Below are 15,196 nucleotides of genomic sequence, written 5' to 3'. Positions count from 1 at the left end.
TGTATTCAACAGATCAGGGAATTAATCTGCATATTTAGCAAAATTGAATGATGTAATTATTTATGTTCTGTCGCAAAACGAATGTTGAATTATTTTGAGTTTCTTGAATTGCAAATAAGTAAATTCCTCTTACTCCCAATTGGAATTTCAATTCAACAACCTGTGTGACATGGCCAATTTTGCTAAACCTCATTCCTGTAATACATACAGTATATGCATAGGAATGTCCCTGGTTAACCCTTCTGTGTACTCTGCATTTAATGTTGCTGCTGCACTAAATTTCCACCTGGGGGATCAAAGCCTCCATCCATCCATTCATATTAAACTTTAGATAAATAATTTTTATAATAATCATAGCAGAGAAATGATACAAAAGTGTCTTGTTATTTATATAAAAAGCAGCTTTATTTATGAAAAAATAAAATAAAAATAAAAAATAATTGAAAGATAAGACTTTAACAAGAGACATTCAAAATGTCAGTAGTGCCTTCACTTTCATCTTCCCTCTCAACTCAGTCTTTCTTCAAATGTAAATCTGATGGCAGATTGTCTTTGCAATGTGCTCTCCTGCTGCCCAGCAGATGGGAAACACAAAGTTGTGCCAAACTGTGTCTGTGTAAACACGTCACCAACATGCATTGTTCCATTCGGGTATGAGCGTTACCCATCAAGCATTATTTTGCATTAACAGGATTGTATCACTTGTCACATAACTGATCACTTTTCTATTCTACACAGAATTGTGACAATAATATAAATTGGGAGCATGTCAAGGGGACCCCTGGTATATGATAAACACTGCAGTGAAACCAAAGAGAAAATGAACACAGGTGAAAAATGACACAACCAAGAAAAAGTATTTTTGTCATTGTAACCTTTTCTCAAAATAACTTGCTTGCCATCTTCAAAACAAATCCCTCTTAATTCTCAGACCCTCCATCCTCTCCAACAACCTGGCTCCATTCTTTTATGTAACATCCTCTTTTCACAATCCAATCAATTCCTAATGGATAAAATCCTAACGTCCCATCCTACAATTGTTTTCCTGTTTCACTCAGAAATACATCAGATTACTAAAGTAAAATGTGTTGCACACAGTGATTCACGCTGATTTTAAAAAACTATCTCGGATGGTTTAGTGTCCATATGTAGCCTTATACTGCATATTGAAGTCCATGTATCAAAAAAGAAGCAAAAATAAGAACATACATGTATTGTTCAGGAGAACATTTAACCACACAAAATTATAAACTCAAAAGAGTGATTTGAATGTCCTTTTAAAGCTGGCTTTTTTTTTTTTCTTCAAGTTTTTCTGCCGGTCAGCCTTCAAACAGTTTGACCAGTTCTTTGCAGGCGGGGTCAATGAGGTCTGCTGGTTTCTCCCCATTTTCATTCTCTGCCTCCACACTGGCGCCCAGAGAGAGAAGGTACCTAGTGGAGAAAATGATATTATATACATTAACACAACTAATTTATTACCAACAGGTCTGTTAATGTATCCACATGGCATGATTTTAAAGAACACTAACGATATAAGAATTAGCTGCTATCCGTTCTGAAAACCTACACAGGCAGCAATTTAAGGCATCATAGGCTAGCTACCAATACCATAACAGCATAATTGCAATTTGTCCAAATTCTAAGGCAGCATTGCATGTATCCTTCGCAATCCCATAATGTACTGTCACAAGATCAGGGTGAGAAATGTCAACTATTTAGTGGAGCTAAAGAATATTGCTATTCAGTTACTACTAACTATTCAAAAGTGGACCAAATATTTTACCCAATATTTGTGTGTGCAGTTTTTTAATGCTTAATAGACTATCGCGCTGTTAGCTTAGCAACATGCTAACGTCAAACTACTGATTGATCGTGAGTGCAAAATCTGACGGAATATTTTACCCAATATTTGTGTGTGCTATGTTTTTATGCTTTAAAAATCATCAATATCAAGCCATTAGCTTAGCAACATGCTAATGTCAAACTACTGATATCAATTAAGTTGGTTTGACGCATCCAAAACTGGTCAATTAAGCCCAAAGTGTACTTTCGGTCAGACGCGTAAGCTAGGTGTCTGTGTAGAGGATACGTGACGCAAATGTCATCATCAACAGAGTGCTTGAGCACTGAACGCGTGCGAGCTGATTTTTCTAACTACGCGCACTCTGAACCATGCACATGCGCCTGCAATTATTTGTACTAATTAGTGGGTCCAAAAGGTGGCAACACTCACCGTTGAGCCATTGCTGTCACAAAGAAGAACTAAAAGAAGATGTAGGTGAGCGTTTGACTGTACGCAGCCTTAAGCGTTTGCAAAAAAATTGAAGTATACTTTGGACTTTATGAGGTTATTCCAGTTAGAATACTGCCTTAAGCCGAAACTAAATTGTTTTCAGAAAGTCACTCTTTAGACTGACACTTTGTTTGGAATTGCTGTATTTTAACGAGTGTAAGTTTTGAATTTGCTCTTACCGTGCAATCTCAGGGAATTCATCACTGCACGCAATGTGCAGTGGTGTCCAGCCATTCTCATCCCTCTGATGAACATCAGCTCCATACTTTATCAAGAGCTTCACACACTCCAAGTTCCCTGAGAGCACGGCTTCATGGAGTGCTGCCATTCCTAAGAAAAAGCCAGCTCTTGTTAAGGTGTGGTGCTAATATCTCTTGCCAAACAGCAGTGAGATTAAACTCTTGTCACATTTTTTGGAAAATACCCCAGACTCCAGACAGATACCATAAGTGTTATTTCTTTAGTTTTCAGACACATCAAGTTTACTGTATATTTTAAAGGTGAAGAGTGTAATTTATGTGCCACTGTTGTCACCCAGAGGAATTGTAAAAATAATGACTGACAGGTTTCCAAAATACTCATCTTCCATCTGTAAAAAAAAAGCAGGTAGTAATCTAAAATTACCTGGAAAAGGCTATCCGTTAGCATTCCCATTTATCTCAATGGCAGTTGTTCGGCTGGCGCATTCAGCCCCGGGAGTACGCAACCTGCTTGCTTGCCATCTTTGCTTAATGGGCACTCAATCTGTGTTTCATTCAACTTGGAAAGTCTGAATTTCCAACTTCCTATTTGGAAAAGTTCAGGGGGACGCCACTTGAAGTCGGACTTCCAACTTGGAAACTCATGTGAAAATCCTCTACTCCGATCTTGCTCTGATTTCACAAGCATATCGGCAAGTACAAAGTTAACAATAGTCACTTTTAATCAAATAAAAAGCACTACATTACTTGCTAATAAAAGTTGTTTAGCAAACACTTTTAGCAAAGACAGGTGTGTTAAATATGGGAAATTACACTCTCTTTCGATAACCATGGGCAATGCCTGTGGAACAAATGCTAGCATTGCATAGTATTGTTTGTCCTCCGCAATTTGATTGCTACAAGCCGTCTCTGTTGTCAGTCAAACAACTTCTAAGCTAACAGGAGCATTGCAGTTTTGTTTTCTTATGTGTCATCTTCCAATCATCAGGCAATGTTATGGATAGACGGTAAAATGGTCAAGGGGGACCTCCCCCCGTTCGGACTATGAAACATCCCATACTGAAGGCATTGTGTCCCATACTGAAGCAGGAAAATGCTCAAGGGGGACAACGAATTGCTTCAGGAGGAATCCTGTTCTGTACTGAAGTGCTCAAAATGGTCAAGTGGTCCCCTATTCATGTGCTGAAAAGTTGGCAACCCTACTTACAGAAGATAGGAAACACATGATTCTGTGTCATGCTGTCAAGACCCTTACAAAAAAATCAAGAGTTCTGGCAATCTTGCCGCAAATTCGCCACTCATTATTTTCACATGCAAATGAGCTTGCTATTCGGTGCAAATGTTTGCCAGAAATTTGCAGCTCTTCACCAGTAGTGGTGAATGTGCAGCAAAACTTTGGCGACAATGAAGAGTTTGTCACAAAGCTCATTTGCATTTGAAAATAATGATTGCCGAATTTGTGGCAAGTATGTGGCAAGTATGCAGCAAGTTTGCTGCAACTCTAGATCTTTTGTGAGGGGAGCCCTCAAAAAGTTATTTGCTAATGAAACATCTACCATAATAATATTTTTCCTTTCTTCTTTTCTCACAATTGGAGAACATGTTTTTGACCTGCTTAATGGTATATTTGTGACATCTACCAGTAGGGGCTAACTGCCCTTGCTAACTAGCCAAACCTTCACCCCCTGGTTCCACCCCAAACACATGCCACTGTTTGAGCCAGAAGTTATTATGTTGGAATGCTCAAAGAAAGAGAGAAATGTTTGGAAAGTACAACCGAGCCAAAGTGTTTACACTCTTTGAGGAACTCACTCTATTACAGTTTTACCATCAAAATAATTACACACTTCACCTTTAAAATACATTGCATATTTGTTGGATGATGATGATATATAAAAACTGAATGAACATTATTTTAATTTTAATTTTTTTTGCAATCTGGATGTATGCAAGGTGGGTATCACTTACCAGAATGGAAGATGGTGTCCAGACGCACTTTCCTCGCCCTCATAAATCGACCGATCTGTTCCAGCTCACTATGCCGGATTAAATCCTGGAAGACGACATCGTTCGTGAAGCGCACGGACCGGGCGGGCTTGAGAGCTACAGTAGGAGTATACTGTACAGTTGTCCTGGGAGAGCTGTTCTGCCTTGATGCCTTGCTGTAGACTGATGTGTAAGTGGAGGTGGGATTGTACGCAGGTGTGTAAGCCGGAGGGGTGTAGTATGTTGGAGTATTGAGTGTAGTTGGGCTGTACTTGGTGGAACTGTAGTAGCTGGGTGAGTACGAGCTGCTGGAGTAGAGTGAAGGTGTGTAATGAGTGGCAGTGTTGTGTGAGTGTGTGTTAGAGCGGGTGTACTGTGACACCGGGTACTGGTAGCTGTACTTCATTCCCGCAGATGCCGCAGCTTTGCCTCCCCTCTCGGCTCTGGGCTGAAGAGGAGGACAAAGAAATTAAAAGACTCCAGTCGATCTCCACGAAAGGGAAAAATCCTTATTTGGTGTCTTGAACCTTTGGGGGTTACACTTTCTTCAGTAGCTTTCGAACAGCCACAGTCCGCTTTAAGTCTGGAATAATTTTCACTTTTCTAGAGGCAACTGTTCCTTTTTGTGGGATCTTTTTGTTGCGTACTTTATTGCACACTGTCCACCCCAGTCACTTTGTGTATTCTCCTGGTAGTGAAGGTTGAAGTAGATCCCTATATACCCTTTGTAGGGTTATTTTGGGGAGGTCATCCCTTGTATCAAGTGACATCGGCCCAGCAGAGAGTGGCTGCAGTGCGAGCCCTCCCACTGTACTTTCACAAAATCTATGTCTGTGTGGAAAAGCATATTACCATACAATTATTACTATTCCTGAAGTATAAAATATGTATACTTTGCACAGTATGCACATTTCCTGTATGCATAGAATACCCGGATGACCTTGTACATTGGTCAAAATGTGTGGTATACAACAGAGTACACTGCACAGAATACGTTTTCCCCGCAATGCAATAAGCTTCGGTTAATGAATGAAGCAGATCTCTTTTTTACCCATTCTCTCTTTATACAAAAATAAAGAATATTCCAGGTTCAATAGAAGTTAAGCTCAGCATTTGTGGCATACTGTTGATTAGCAAAATTTTTTTCCGACTTGTCATTCCTGTTTTTTAAAAAGAGCAAAAATCCGGGTTACAGTGAGGCACATTGTTTCAAAAGTATAGCCACAAGGCATAAACATTATACGTGTTAACATGATTTTAGTGTGATAAAATCGTTTACTAAACTTATCTGTGTAAAGTTATATCCATTATTACATCTTTGTTTTCATGACAACAAAACCATGTAATACTGGTTTTCGATATACCATGCATTTTGTAAAATACAGCATTTTTTAACAGAACTGAAAATTCTGTGGCCAACATAGAAATATTGGGTAGCCTATACTCTACTCTGTATATCCAAAGGAATCTAAAAATACTCTGCAGAAGTTCTAAGTAAAAATAGCTTTTTCTTTCCATATTTCTTGACCAGTAGGAGGCAGTGTGCCAAAACTGCTCAGGCACTCTTAAGTCAAGATGGCTATGGCATACACCAAGTTTCTTTTCAATACGCCAAAGCATTGCCAAAATATTGCTCCACAACCTCTTTGTCATGCTCGCCAGTGAAGTGTTAATTCACCCAAAAATGAAAATTCTCTCATCATTTACTCACCCTCATCCCATCCCAGATGTGTATGACTTACTTTCTTCTGCTGAACACAAATGAAGATTTTTAGAAGAATATTTCAGCTCTGTAGGTCCATACAATACAAGTGAATGGTGACCAGCACTTTAAAGCACCAAAAAGCACATAAAGGAAACATAAAAGTAATCCACATGAATCCAGTGGTTAAATCCATATCTTCTAAAGCGATACAATCACTTGGGGTGAGACACACATCAGTATTTAAAGTTGAAGTATGTAATTCCTTTAAAACTAGCGCCAACAAACGGAATTGCAAAAATAAACTTTGTTTTCAAAACAGCTTTCTGAATACTACCCACATCTGCTGTTGGTCAAACAAAGAGATAGTCCCGCCCCCAACTCACGCCATTGGTTGAGTAACGTTACTGGGGCGGGTCTAAGTGGGTCACTCTAAACAATCCGAGAAATGTTCAAAGTGCCACAGAAAAACTTTACAGTTTTGCTTACAGTTTCTGAGAAAAGTTACCTATGAATGGCTTACTAATAGTTGTCTCTGCATATCAAGCTTGGATAAGAGAAAGTATTTTAACACAGAAAATGTTACTTACAAATTCTCTCATCATTTACTCACCCTCATGCCATCCCAGATGTGTATGACTTTCTCTCTTCTGCTGAACACAAATTAAGATTTTTAGAAGAATCTCAACTCTTTTGGTCCATACAATGCAAGTGAATGGTGATCAGACATTTGTAGTTCCAGAAATCACATAAAGGAAACATAAAAGTAATCCATATGACTCCAGTGGTTAAACCCATGTGTTCTGAAGCAATATGATAGGTGTGGTGAGAAACAGAACAATATTCAACAATATTCAAAAGTTTAAAAACTTTTTAACTATCAATCTTTAACTATCAGATGTGAAATTGACACTAAACAGGCACCACATGTGACTTTCAGATGTAAAAGTGAAAGTGGAGATTTAGAGTAAAAAAGGACTTACATTTTGATTTGTTTATTTAAATTTTAAAATGGCATGTTTCAATAATTACAAAACTGCCTGATCTCTATACTGCATAATGTGCATTGTTACTGAAACATTTGTTTTTTCTCATTCACATATTTCCAGATATTTTAGCTATTAAATTAACAGCCTTGCACTGACACAAAGGAGTAGATGAGAGTATTTCTCCAGATTTGGAATGAGGAGCTTATAAAAAAAAACTTCATGCCAATTTAATAAAACAATGAACATTAGTCAGAGATATGATTCATCCACTTAGTGGTTAATGTTCTGTAAAATTATTATTGTATCATTAATAATGTTTTATTTAACATCAAGGCTATTTAACACATCCAGATATTATTTTTGTTAATATTATTATTAACTACATTGTAGCATTTGGTATTTTTAGCACGGGAGCACAACACAGACTGATGCGGAGCGTGAGAAGCAGAGTGCCCGTCTGTGCTCGTTTACGGCGCGGGCATCCGCCACTGACTCGGCAACATCTGCACAACAGACAGCATGAAACAAATAATGTTCAGCGAAAATTCAAATGAAGAACGCAATGGATATATTAATTTGGAACTATATCAGATTGCAGGGGGATTTTTTTAGCCCAGCGCCTCTGTTAATTTCCGACACTGGATGGAACTAGAGATGGAGATGAGAGATGTAACAGTTTAAGCGTCTCTCTTCACCATGCAGATGGTATATTACACAAAGCATTTTTGCTATTTCTGCCTTTCTTGCAATTGTGCTGCATTTTGACTAATGAGGAAGCGCCAAGTTATGAAAGGCGCACGTGCTTGCAATGCTAACAGCTTTGTTGATTATAAACAGGAACGATATTGTTTTATTGTTTACGGAGACGTGGTATAACGCCATTTGCATGCATGTCGAATTAACAGGTTTAGTAAGGCTTATACATCTGTAACATCTTAAGTTCCGTAACTATGCGACAAATCGCCTCCTCAATACGTGCACTTACACTTCTGACACTGCTGATATCAGCACGAGAGAGAGAGGGAGAGACAGAGTGGATTTACTCTTCTGGAATTACAGTTTGAAACAAAAACAAGTTTATTGATTTGTTCGTCTGTATCTGTTGGTTTACTAATCCGCAGCTGCACTGTAAAGTGAATAAAAGTGTGCGGGAATTTCCCGCATTATGAACGTGGAAATTGCGGGAATTATTAAAATTGTGTGCAATACCCGCAGACCCAAGCTGAATTTCAGGGTCTGCACACTGTTTTATATTAAAATATTAAAGTTGCCCTGGTTCCCTTCCTTTATGATTTCATAAAACATTACTCTGCAGTCTGCTAAATTAATGCAATGATAGCTGCATCAGTAGCATTTTTTTTTCACTCTTGTCATATACGTCAATGCAAAATTTTGTGCGAATTGGAAGTACGGCTAGGAGGAGTTCGAAAATGTTTTTTTTTTTTTTTTCAGAAAATCTAAATAGACATTACTCACATCCATCATGATGAGGTCATATAACAACAAAAAATGTTTATTGTGAAATAATTCCTACGGTTTTGCAAACTATTTTAAAGAATTGTAAAGTCCCGTATTTAGTAAACAGTAAGCTAGCATTTCATTCCAAACATGACAGCCCATGAAAGCACCAGTGAATGTTTTCTAACAACTAGGATCTCTTTCGAAAAACTTGGACAATAATTTACTGCAATACTGAGCTCATCCTCGATGGCATGATTGAACACATAAGCAACAGCTGAAGGAATGAAAGTGTTATGATGGGTGCTTCACTTTAATGCCTGGAAGAGACATGTGATCTTACTATAACATTTCAAAGTGCTATAAATCATGTTAATGTTGATCAGTAGGTTTTTGACAGTCACAGCTTACAGAACACTGTGTTCAAAAGTGTACACAAGATTACACACCATTACAAAATACTGTCTTTTTCAAAACAGTGTTATTTAAGTTACTCCCATTAATGGTGAACTGTGTAATTTTTCCCATGTTAAAATTATTTCTCCTATCCTATTTAGAGACAACTATAAATAAGCCACTCATACATGTTTTTACAAAAAAAAAGGTGTAAACACTATGTACCCTGTTTTAAGACGGTTGTGTCTTAAGCTCAGTGCTATGTCAGTGGGCATGGCCATTAAGAATAAGTCTAAGCTTAAGTGGGTCCAGTAACTGTGTCCTTCGTAAATGTCAGAATACTTCTATGACACACTCTTTATATAGTCGTGGAAAAGGCAGTGTTCGTTGGGACCAATTGGATGTAGAGACTTTCCATCTCACATGAGACGGAGCCCAGAGAAATCAGCGGCGCTTCTGGACAGTGTTGATGTATGGCTTTTCCTTTGCATGGTAAAGCCATAACATGCATATGTAGATGCAGCAGCGAATGGTGTTGACTGACAAAGGTTTACCAATGTATTCCCAGCACATGTCATGATATCCATTACAGATGCATGGTGGTTTTTAAGACAGTGACATCTGAGGAATCGGAGGCCTGCCTGCAGTACTGACCTGTCTCCAATTAAGAATGTGTGGTGCATTATGAAGGTGGCATTTTCTATCTAAAATTACATATTTACTCCACTGATGGTTAGGTTTAGGGTTGGGGTGTTCACAGTGCGTTCAGTATGCCTAACCAAACACAACATGCTAAACTGTCCTAAATTGAGTTTATATCCTGATCAGCTGCAACCAAGATGAGCAAGAGGACATTTTGTTGGTTACTTGATCTCTATTTCTCCTGCGTTGGGTATCTTTGCCCATGGTGGAATCTCAATAGTCCTGTTTGCGTAACTGTATACTACACATAAATATGTTCTGATTGGGTGGGATTGGGTTGCATTTCACAGCATTTTGCTTGTGGACAACCAAATTACTTGTTGCTAGAAGTTTATCACATCATTCCTTGTTAGATCACAATGTTACCTAACAGGCTGATGCTTTTTTATTATTATTATCACAAGACATGATCACATGTAAATGTTGCATAAGCCGATTCGATTTAATAGAGACACATATACACTTTATTGAGACATGCTGGTCAAACAAGCATCTAAATATTATCTATGTACACTGCCAGGGCATTGATGCTGTCTAGTTTTGGCTGTAAATCAGAGCTGCTAAATTTACCCCTCCCTGCACCAAGTACCAATATGTTATAAGGTGCAGGCTCACAAAAATAAAGCTCTTTTTCAATTTCAGTTGGACCATGATTTCTATTTAAGTGTGGCCTGATGGGATATATAAAGCTTACACAAGCTGCTGTAGTCTGCTCACTGTCATGAGGAATTCATGAAGCAGACACTTATGAGGATGAAAATATTCATTTATTTTATGAACAGTGTTGGGTAGATTACTTCTGAAATGTAATATGGTAGTGATAACAAAGTACCAACAAAATTGTAATCAGTAATGTAATCTTTTAGATTACACTTTTATGTAATCTGATTACTTTTGGATTACTTTTGTGCATGTTTTGATAAAAACCCAATTTTACGTGTATTAATTATTAATTTGCACAAAAGATTTCAAACAGCAATTTGCTTTTTGTCTGTCCCTGACATCTTTCAAACCCAGACATAATGTAATCCATTTGTAATCATGTAATCCATAAAAGTAACTATAACCTGATTACACACATTTAAAATGTAATGTAATCTAATTAAAAGTATGTGATTTTTGTAATCTGATTACATAATGCTGATTGCATGTAATCCATTACTTCCAAACACTGCTAATGAATGATATATTTACGAAAACAGCACCTTTGTCGTTTTGCACACACAATTACATTAAAGGAAAAGTTTACCCAAATTGAAAAAATAACTAAATCATAATTTATTAATGACAAGGACAAAAAATGCACTCCAAGCATCCCAAGTCTTCTGAACACAAATGATCGCGTTATGTGAGTAACAGGCCGAAATGTATTTTTTTAAGTTGTTTTTTTCCTCTGAAAATCTGGCCCTCAGCCATTGTTCTTGCATCTCATTTGCTGTTCTGCATATTCAAATTAAGTTTGTTGCAATCTGTTACAAAACACACAAGAAGCAATGCTGTTTGGCGTCATTAACCTCAAATTTTGTGCGAAGCGTCTTTAAGTTTGTAAGTGCACAAGCACAAATCACATTTGAGAGCTACGTTATTTCAGTGAATAATGACTTAAATTGTTCTGTTCCTCACACAACAATATCATATGACTCCAGAGGACTTGGAATATACCACATAAGTAATATGGTGTACTTTTATGGTGGTTTTTTGTCCTTTTTGGAGCTTGATAGCTCCTGGTTACCATATGTTTTCATATGTAAAAAATCTCCATGTGCACCACAGCCACAGGATAAATAAATAAAGTCATATGGCTGTGGAGCAACAAGTTTTCAGGTAAAATATTCCTTTAAGGGAGCCCTGTGTATCAGCAAAGCAAAGGCACTGATATGTAATACCTGTATTGCTCAATATTAACCAATGCGAACTTCCACATTTCCAGCCTCTCTACACTGTCATTACAAAGTGATGATTTTTTTCAAGCCATAGAATCTGTCATTCAATTCTTTAAGAAAACATCACTAAGTTAATACCATAAGGGATTTCTTGACCTTTAAAAGGTCAGATTCATGTACGTGCCTGCAGTCACATAGCTGCTCAGTGGTATAAGGAGTCAGTTGTGACTTTTCACCATGCGCTGATCCTTAGGCCTGACCCGGACCAATGCAGCTGTCCTCTCATAAGTGCTGAGACCTCCAAGAGCGCCAGAGTTGGTTCCATCTGGATTTCAAAGGCCTTGCTTTCAGGCTTCAGCATTTCACAAGGTGTTATCCAGCTGAGAGAAATAGCAAGGACATAATCCACTGGCTCTCTTCTAAACAGCTTGTATTATCAGCACTACTGTGACCTGAACAGGACACAGCCAGCACGCAATTGTATCACGCAGGTAAATTGATGTGTTGATGTCAACACTTTCAATACCAAAATTTAGAGAATGCGGATGTATGTTCCCAAAATATTTTCAGATTTACAATGAAAAATTAATGAAACATTAAGTAGGTCCATCTTTAGCCTCTGATAAAGCATTCAAATGATTAAAGGATAAGTTTGGGTTTGCATCAACTAGTCAGTTAGCTCGGCCTCATTTGGAGCATTCACATGCCAAACACAGTTCGTTTGGACTGCTTTGAAAGTAATAAAGATTTGTCCAAAAGCTGACAGAAACTATAAGTGAGTGAAACCTGACAATGTTTTTTTTGCACTTTTCAGGACAATAAAACAGAGTGAATTAAGAAATATGTTTTGTCCTCCTCGAGCGTTTCGCAGCTTCAATATGGGCCAAAAGGTGTCCCGTACATACAGCAGCGGTTCTCAGCCAGGAACTTGGTTTGAGGGTGGTGCTCAACAAATTTCTAAGGGGCCACAAGATGATTTAAAACCAAATAAATATAGGTTATTAAAATAATAAACCTTTAATAAAATGCTAAAAGCTGCTAAAAATCAAGATGGAGGCTTACACCATATAAAAGAATATTCCTGAAACTTTTCTAATCATGAAATCAATCATGATGAAGTATTTTAATTAGTGCTGTCAATCGATTAACATTTTTAATCAAATTATTTACATGATATGGTGATTAATTAATTGCATTTTATTGCAAATATAAATATTAGCTGAGAAAGCCCGTCAGTTAGCAATAATTCAATATATAACGATCAAATAATTATAAATAGTTATATTTAAATAATTATAAATATAATATATATTGTAAAAATAATAATTCAGATGCAATCCATTTTTGTGGCAGACGAGCAAAACATTGATAAGACAAAAAGTGGCTTTAGAAGGGAACATATTTATTTCCATATTATTAAACGCCAATCAGTGGCCTACAGTTCACAGCAATCCATTTTGCAATTGAATTGACATGTCAGTTTGTCAATGTACACGTGTCAGGTGGATGCTTTTAGAGCGCTTTGGTTAAGTCATATCATAAACACAGCGTTTTTCGGTCACTGCGTCAAGTTATATGTAGTTTGAAACATCTTGTGATCCTTGCATTCGGAATTGCGCTCCGTCCAGCTGTGTTTGAACGCAATAACATGTTCTCATCTTGTGCTGTCCCTAGTGTCAAGCTGAGTGTGGTTTGTTCTCAGTACAGCTGTGCGTTGCCTTTACAGCTGGAGTTTCGCTTACTGCCCCCTGGAGAAAACAGGTGATACTTCAAGCTTGAATTGCTCAGATGGTAGGAATATCCCTAACTAGGATTTGCACAGATATTAATTTTGACTAGTCCTCAATTAAAGTATTCAACTAGTGGGTGGGTCAATGTTTACCAAATGTAAGTGACATCACAATATGCTGTGCAATATCAGCAGTCTTTCCATACTTGCAAACCAAGTGCTGTGTTGATGAAGAGTGTGTAAATGGAGTAGGGTTGCCAGCAGGGCAGTGGTAGCAGGGCAGTGGTAGCTCAGCGGTTAAGGCTCTGGGTTACTGATCAGAAGGTCGGGGGTTCAAGCCCCAGCACTGCCAAGATGCCACTGTTGGGCCCTTGAGCAAGGCCCTTAACCCTATCTGCTCCAGGGGCGCCGTATCATGGCTGACCCTGCACTCTGACCCCAACCTAGCTGGGATATGTGAAAAAGAAGAATTTCACCGTATATGTGCAAATGTATAATGTGTGATAAATAAAGAAAATTATTATAATTATAATTATTAAAAATTATAATTATAATTATAATTAAAATTATAATTATTAATTATAATAGCTATTCCTTATTAGCCGAGATGTCCCGTATTTTGGCTGGTTCTCAACCTTTTTGACTCCCAATGTCCAAGACAATATTTGAAGACCCCCATCCCCCATCCCCCAGAAACTAGGAGTGCGAATAGATACAAATTAATGCAATTAATCATGTCCCTGGAACGTAATCAGGCTTAGGGCTTTTTTTTTTTCAAAGCCACACTGATAAAACACAATGTAATGATATATGATACTATTGGCACAGCCAGTAGCCAGTAGTTTGGGTGTAGTCAACAAGTGTCACAGAGTCTATGTCTAGACGTTGACATATTTTTAAGGTGGAGATAATTGAATTTTAACAGCCAGGGGTAGTTACTTTTGACCCCGGTTATCATGTTACACACTCTCTTTTATGGCAGTGCAACAGAGCTGGGCCAACAGTTGAGGTGATTGGCTGGAAGGGATTGTTTCTTGGAGCATTGCATCACCCTTGGACAAGTGCCATGACCGTTCACGCAATAGGGTCACCAGCACATTTAAAGCATACTATACATAGTGTGTGCAGGCCTTTCCACACCCCTTTGCCCAAATATGTATGGGATACATAGTTCATAAACAGCTCGGAACTCCTGCACAATGTTTCTAAGCTGTTTTGGTTCAGGACCCGGATTTTACATTTGACCTCAAGTTGCGACCCAACAAAGTACCAAAATTGCTTATTATGCAAAAGTTAAAAGAAACATCCTGAAATTTTTTTTTTATATTTAATAATATTTTATACTGAAATATTTTTTAATAATAAAAAAAAAAAAAAAACTCAACAAACTCGCCTCTGTAATTTGAGTGTATAGTTTCTACAGTAAATGTGCAGTATATGGTAACAATGGTTTCATTGTCTTGGCAGCCAACAATTCACTGCACAAAACATTTTGTGGTCGGCACTTCACAAAAAATGTCTATCCTTGTTGAAAGTAAACCCATATTTAATGTAGTTTGGGATATTTATTTAGTTTTTTACATTACATAGTTTTGTTCCTAGTTTTGAAGAATGGGTGTATGACATGCAACCCTTCCATATTGCCATCTAGCTAATTTGGCAAGCTTTTACCAAATGACAGATGAATTTGCACCAAACTACAGTTCAGCTTGATGTCAACAACAAAACATACCGCAAGTGTTTTCTCCTCCCTTTTAACTCATGTATTTTACTATTATAACAATGCAAGTATGCTGCTGGCAATTGTAATCAGCATACAGCTAGAATAATGAACTGTTCTTTCTGATGACTGTTATCA

At 37.7% G+C, this 15,196-nt stretch overlaps 1 protein-coding gene and 1 long non-coding RNA gene across 2 annotated transcripts in view; one reads left to right on the top strand and one right to left on the bottom strand.

Moving 5' to 3' along the window:
• Window positions 1-404: 404 nt before the first annotated feature.
• Window positions 405-5,152, bottom strand: LOC127450408 (protein phosphatase 1 regulatory subunit 27-like). Its single transcript, XM_051714509.1, has 3 exons — window positions 4,462-5,152; window positions 2,473-2,623; window positions 405-1,431 (listed from the first exon to the last, which is right to left on the bottom strand). The coding sequence occupies exons 1-3, from the start codon at window positions 4,883-4,885 to the stop codon at window positions 1,320-1,322; spliced, it is 687 nt and encodes a 228-aa protein (XP_051570469.1). The 5' UTR covers window positions 4,886-5,152; the 3' UTR covers window positions 405-1,319.
• LOC127450444 (uncharacterized) overlaps window positions 4,608-15,196 on the top strand; it is a 31,379-nt gene continuing 20,790 nt past the window's right edge. The window contains exon 1 of the long non-coding RNA XR_007898996.1: window positions 4,608-4,669. This is a non-coding gene — a long non-coding RNA (uncharacterized LOC127450444). The remainder of the gene's footprint in view (window positions 4,670-15,196) is intronic.

This window comes from Myxocyprinus asiaticus, chromosome 13 (assembly GCF_019703515.2).
Source record: "Myxocyprinus asiaticus isolate MX2 ecotype Aquarium Trade chromosome 13, UBuf_Myxa_2, whole genome shotgun sequence".
Taxonomy (NCBI): domain Eukaryota; kingdom Metazoa; phylum Chordata; class Actinopteri; order Cypriniformes; family Catostomidae; genus Myxocyprinus; species Myxocyprinus asiaticus.
Note: the sequence above shows the minus strand (reverse complement) of the source record. Positions and strands in the feature narration are given on the sequence as shown.